Source organism: Zea mays, chromosome 3 (assembly GCF_902167145.1).
Source record: "Zea mays cultivar B73 chromosome 3, Zm-B73-REFERENCE-NAM-5.0, whole genome shotgun sequence".
Taxonomy (NCBI): domain Eukaryota; kingdom Viridiplantae; phylum Streptophyta; class Magnoliopsida; order Poales; family Poaceae; genus Zea; species Zea mays.
In genome coordinates this window covers 115,258,164-115,263,960 of record NC_050098.1, presented here as the reverse complement: position 1 = coordinate 115,263,960, position 5,797 = coordinate 115,258,164, and the positions used below count along the sequence as shown (strand labels likewise).

Here is a 5,797-nt window from a genome sequence, read left to right as displayed (position 1 = left end):
TTATCTTAAACTATTGCTCTCAAAATAGCGGGTTGCTGTAATAAACAGCCCTCCAACGCTAAAAGGTGATCAGAGATCCTAGACTAACGTGACAGTCGTATCTTACCAAATAAGGGTTTTAGATCAGATGTAATAAGCCTAATAATCAAATATAAATACTGATAGAAAGGAGCTGTGTACTAAATAAATTAACAGAATTTAACACAGGTAAACAGCCTCAACAAAGAGAGATTTAATTAGACACAAATAATATCAATGATGAAAATAATAATACACTAAAACCCAGACTGTCACGCTGTCTCACTACACCGCTATCATCATCGAGCACACAAATCTGCCCACAACAGTGCAATCACACCCAAGTATTTAATACTAGCAGATTGCACAAAATTAAACAGTAAATAAAATGAGGCAACGAATAACTCACAGCACGTAGATTGTCTACGTGGGAAGACCAGCTCAGCGAACACAAGGTTCTGTCCCAGAAAACCAATTCCGCCGCCCACGTCCGGGCCTGCACGGCGGGAGGTTGACGGAGATACTAGAGCCGCTGCCGGAACCGAGGGAGACGTCCACGGCACCAGCCCGAGAAGATGAACACCGCGCAGCAGGGAGCCCAAACACCAGGCCACGGTGAACAGCAATCAGAACATAAAGAGCACCTCACAGGTGCACTGGTGAGACAACGGAGCGCAGGAGAACCTCGCTGCGCACAAGCAGGGCCACCTCCACCTTCTTCTACCAGCAGGATTAACTCCAGAACACCAAGAATCGAAGGAATCGATCCAAACCGTGACTGGAACCGAGAGGAAGAATAGGAACAGAGAGTTGGGATTTCTTTTCGAGCTCAAGCGCAGGGAGAAAGACTCCATATTTCAAGAGCCAAAACGGAGCAGCGGTTGCGCTTGAGACGGCGTAGAGATCGGCGAGAGCTGCACGCGGCCGCCAGCCCCCACGTTTCCCCTGCTCGCTCGCTCTCTCTGGTGCGTGCCCTACGCGTCTTTTGCTGGCCGGCTGGGCTGGGCTGCTCGGCCGTGGGCCTGGCAGCGGCCCAGTTCGGCTAGCCCTTTTTTTTTTGAATAAAGGGAAAATCCCTTAAAATGAACAGCATCCCGTTCGTGGAAACGTCCTCAAGCAGAAGCAGTATAGGGATGGACGTGTCGCTGGAAATTTCTTGGCGCTTTCTTCTGGCTTAACAAACAGGAATTTCTTATGCCTTGTTCGTTTACATCGGATTGCACCTAGAATCGTTCCGGTTAATCAAAGTTTATATAAATTAAAGGAGCAATCCGACTCGGAATCGTTCCGACCCACCAATCCGATACAAACGAACAAGGCCTTATTGACATCTCACCCTCTTGTTTTGTCTTTTTAATTGACCTGACTCTTCTAAGTCATCGCCCCTTTCTCGAATTCTTGTCGCTGAGTATAATATATGTTGCTGAGGATAATATGCACAAAGCCTTCAAAAAATACAGAAAGCTCTCTGTAGACCTGCAGTCTGAGCTACACTCCTTCAATGTTTCTGCAACCCAAGCCTCCGTATGCTCGACAAAAACATTTGGAGGTTGCACAGAACACATCATTTGGTCAGATCCCAAGGTATCTACTATCATGAAAGCTAGAACAGATGCGTTTTCTTTTTGCTTTTGTCATGCTTATCAATTTCTTCCTTGGCATCTGGTATTTTCTTTGCTGGATAAATTTACTTTCCCTGCCTCTTCTTAGGGGAACTCTATTTACAGGAGGCTGGAAACTAGTCTGTAGAAGAACGAAGCAGTTAATCTATTCTTCTCTGATACCAGCGCTTGGGTATATTATATAACATCATCCTATCTTATATAGCTCACTTTCATGTATGTGCAATATAATAACCTGTGTCTCCTCTCACTCATGCTAATTTTCTGGTGATGTTAGAAACAAGAATAACATAAGAGTTTCCTTGCGAAGGAACACCTCAAGAGTCTAAAGTCTAAAGGGTGTTGTCCCAGGTCAGATGTCTATCACTATTAGTCTATTATCACCTGCCAATTCATGCACATCATTTCGATCATTGTCTGTGCGAATCATACATGATAGAGAGTTAGCAAACAAAGAAAATAAATAATCAGACATTCAGATGGGTATGTGCTGTGTGTAGCAACAAATTAAAGTAGTTATAAGTTATAGTAGAAAGAATAGTGTAGCTCATTTAAGCAAAAAAAAAAATTAAGGTTGCAGCTCTTGGCAAATTTAATTTGCAGGGTACGAGCAAGGAAGGGACACAGACAAAGTTTGTTTGAAGAAAAAGAATGGCATACGGAAATTGTCGTTGGATTGGTATTCAAGATGGGAGGATCAGCCAAATGACATGGAAGAAGAGTTATCATTAAATATGGAGAAGGAATTGCATTTGCTCGACAATCTTGAACCACCATCAAAAATCGAGAAGCTGAGAATTCGTGGCTACCGGGGTTCACAATTGCCATGTTGGATGGCAAAGCAAAGTGACTCTTGTGGTCCAGCCGATGATACACATATAGTAATGCAAAGAAATCCATCTGAATTCTCCCATCTGACTAAACTAGTATTGGACAACTTACCAAACTTGGAGCATCTTGGGGAGCTTGTGGAACTGCCACTGATAAAGATCCTTAAGCTCAAAAGACTGCCAAAGTTGGGAGAGCTGCTTACGACCACAACTGGGGAGGAAGGAGTGGAAGCGCAATGTTGTTTCCATCACGTTTCCACTCTAGTAATAATTGATTGCCCGAAACTTGTTGTGAAGCCGTACTTTCCTCCGTCCTTGCAGAGATTGACACTAGAAGGAAACAATATGCAGTTGGTTTCTTCAGGATGCTTCTTCCATCCACGTCATCATCATGCATCTCATGCTCATGGTGACGAGTCTTCATCTTCCTCCTATTTTGCGGATGAGACGGGTACTCACCTCGAGAGACTTGAACTTCGTCGGTTGACAGGATCATCATCTGGTTGGGAGGTGCTGCAGCATCTCACTGGGCTTCATACCCTAGAAATATTCAAGTGCACAGGCCTTACGCATTTACCTGAGAGCATCCACTGCCCCACCAATCTCTGTAGACTGGTGATAACACAGTGTGATAATCTTCGTGTGCTGCCTGACTGGCTTGTGGAACTGAAATCTCTACAGAGTCTGGAAGTACGGTTATGTGATGCTCTCCAGCAGCTTCCTGAACAAATAGGAGAACTCTGCTCACTCCAGCACCTCACCATATCTTCTTTGACTTCCCTGACTTGCCTTCCCGAGAGCATGCAGCACCTCACCTCGCTTCGAACTCTCAACTTGTGTCTTTGTAACGCGTTGACCCATCTGCCGGAGTGGCTAGGCGAACTCTCTGTACTTCAAAAACTCTGGCTCCAGGGCTGCCGTGGCCTTACATCCTTGCCCCAATCCATACAACGCCTTACTGCTCTAGAGGACTTACTTATAAGCTACAACCCTGACCTAGATAGGCGTTGCACGGAAGGATTGGGGGAGGATTGGCACCTTGTCTCACATATTCAAAATTTAAGGCTACGGGACTAGGGGCTTCAGATTAGTGCATAATATTCTAAGGAAGACAAGGATGGCCAGGTGAGACATTTTTGTTTCTCTCTGGCATGTGAGCACACATATTTATTTTCTTATGTTTGTGAAAGTTGCACAGCTTAGATATTGGCACTTGATTATATGCTGCCTCGTTTGTTCCTCAAAAAATCGTATTGTGTGCTCGTGTTACATTGCCACTTTTTGCTATATTGTTGGTTCACAGGATCCACACTCTTGCTTTCATTCTCATCCCTACTTGTTCTCAGGATCCACACTCTTCCCTCTAAGTAGCGTCGAAAGTCGAAACTAACTGTTCCTTTTTTATCAGAATCTGCAGCGTTTACATATATGTGCATCAACTTTGGAAAACAAGTGTTTGCAGAGGTATAAATAAGTTAACGACTCATGTGCCCACTCTCAATCTTGTACTTGATGGAAACATGTCAGGCTTTCCCCTTGGAAAATCTGTGAGTCTATTTCTTTCCAAACATTGCACATGACGTAGATAGCAATACTGACTGTTGAAAGAGTGGCAGTGATCTTATGGCATGCTGCTCGCTGCTTCCACCCACCAGTTGGCAGGTACCGTGGCAGTTCAGTGTCCTCCCAGGATAACACTTGCGACCATACTGAACGGGTCAATGGGCAGAGTGAATAGAGATGCAGGCTACCATTGCAGGGGTACAGGAGGATTGATGTGGCGAACCCCGCAGGGAAGTTAGGAGTTTACTCTGCAGATGGTGTCTGTGCTCTGAACCAGTTTCAGTTTCTCTGTAACCTCAGGTTAGCTTACTCTATTTCAGTTTCAGTCTCCCGTGTGAGGCAGAGCTGCTGTGTTTGAATCTTGTTGTTACTCACATAGAAGCATGATCCCTTTGTAGATATCGATTTCTGCTTGCTCCACACGAAGACAGAGTTTGCAGAAGCAGCCAGACATGAACACACAAGATGGCAGAAGAAGTCCTGGTGCATTCTGCTATTGGCATTTGGCAGTGGCACCCTATCTGTTGGGCGGTTTCGCCAGCTTCTTTCTGCTGCCGCGCTTGCGTTGCATTTGCATTCAGCTCGCTGCTCTTCTTGCCTTGTTGTGTGTGATCTGGGCCAATCTGACGGCATTTTGGGCACAGTTGGTGGTCGCGTATCCCGTCGGCCCGTGTTCTCAGTTGCTGAGCCAAGCATATTCAGAATGGGTCGCATCGCAACCTAACATGTGCTCCATGTTCACAAAAAGCTGGGCCCGGATGTTCTCTCAATATAAAGAAAAAAATATATTTTATGTCTACCAATTATGGTTAAAGTTAGTTTTTTCTTCCTCAACTATAAAAACCCAACACAGCTCCTTCATCATCTTCTAAAACCAGACACATGACCGTCCTAGCTGTTTTTCTCGATGTTCTTTTTCTATTTCTTTTGTGTTTGTTTTAGCTGAATCTTTGAAAAGTCATAGTAAGTCACAGGAAAAAAAACATAACATGTAAAATCTAATTCTGTTAAACATCACACAAGTAGATTTACGTATTGAACATATGATATGGTTTGCTTTAGCACAAAGATTTTTCCTATAGCTTTAGATATATAATTGATTCATTATATAATTACAGTTTTTTTATCTAATTGTGGTAAAATATTTATGGTAGGGTAATCATTACATAATTAAACTGTAGAAAAAAATTATGTTTTTAGATCATGTATGAATGTATGATTGAATTACAAATTTATCTAGATAGATATGTAGATAGCCGGCGCCCGGGACACAGGACACTCGCTCCAGGTGCGTGCAGCCAGATAGGGCATTGAGTTGTCGGTATGCAGGAATAGGATGCGTGCGTGCATCAGCCATCGTGCACATCAAGCAGCTGCCTCGCGTGTTCTCTCCTTAAGTCGTCATAGAGCACGAAGGGATAGATCAACCAAAGCATTCCCTACTGCCATGCACTTTTATCTTTTAATATAGGTTATGTTAGAGGCTTGTTCTCAAATGCTATAAATCAAAAACAAGGTAACACAAATATTAATGGTTAAAAATCCTTCGTCCTTCGAAGCATTATTTTCCTTAGGATATAATGATCTTCAGACGAAGGTAATGAAGAACGTACATTCATGATCGCGGTATATATCAATGAAAGAAGAAGCATATAAAATGTAAGAGACAACATGAATAACCATATGACATTATTAATATATTTTATTTATATTAACATGGATAAACAGAAACAATATTGAATAACATTTATACATTCGTCTTGA

The 5,797-nt window shown here is 43.1% G+C and overlaps 1 protein-coding gene across 5 annotated transcripts; it reads left to right on the top strand.

Annotated features, from left to right (window-relative positions):
- The first annotated feature begins 1,358 nt into the window (after positions 1 to 1,358).
- Positions 1,359 to 4,832, top strand: LOC103650446 (receptor-like protein kinase 5). Of its 5 annotated transcripts, none has more exons than XM_035966274.1 (7): positions 1,359 to 1,602; positions 1,729 to 1,812; positions 1,918 to 1,991; positions 2,244 to 3,595; positions 3,879 to 4,017; positions 4,133 to 4,333; positions 4,432 to 4,832. In XM_035966274.1, the coding sequence occupies exon 4, from the start codon at positions 2,351 to 2,353 to the stop codon at positions 3,545 to 3,547; it is 1,197 nt and encodes a 398-aa protein (XP_035822167.1). In that variant the 5' UTR covers positions 1,359 to 1,602; positions 1,729 to 1,812; positions 1,918 to 1,991; positions 2,244 to 2,350; the 3' UTR covers positions 3,548 to 3,595; positions 3,879 to 4,017; positions 4,133 to 4,333; positions 4,432 to 4,832. The 5 variants fall into 5 exon arrangements, 4 of the variants coding, with proteins under 4 accessions (XP_035822167.1, XP_008674239.1, XP_020405862.1 ...); XM_008676017.3 differs by having other exon boundaries at positions 4,126 to 4,333; XM_020550273.2 differs by having other exon boundaries at positions 2,244 to 4,017.
- The last annotated feature ends 965 nt before the right edge of the window (positions 4,833 to 5,797 follow it).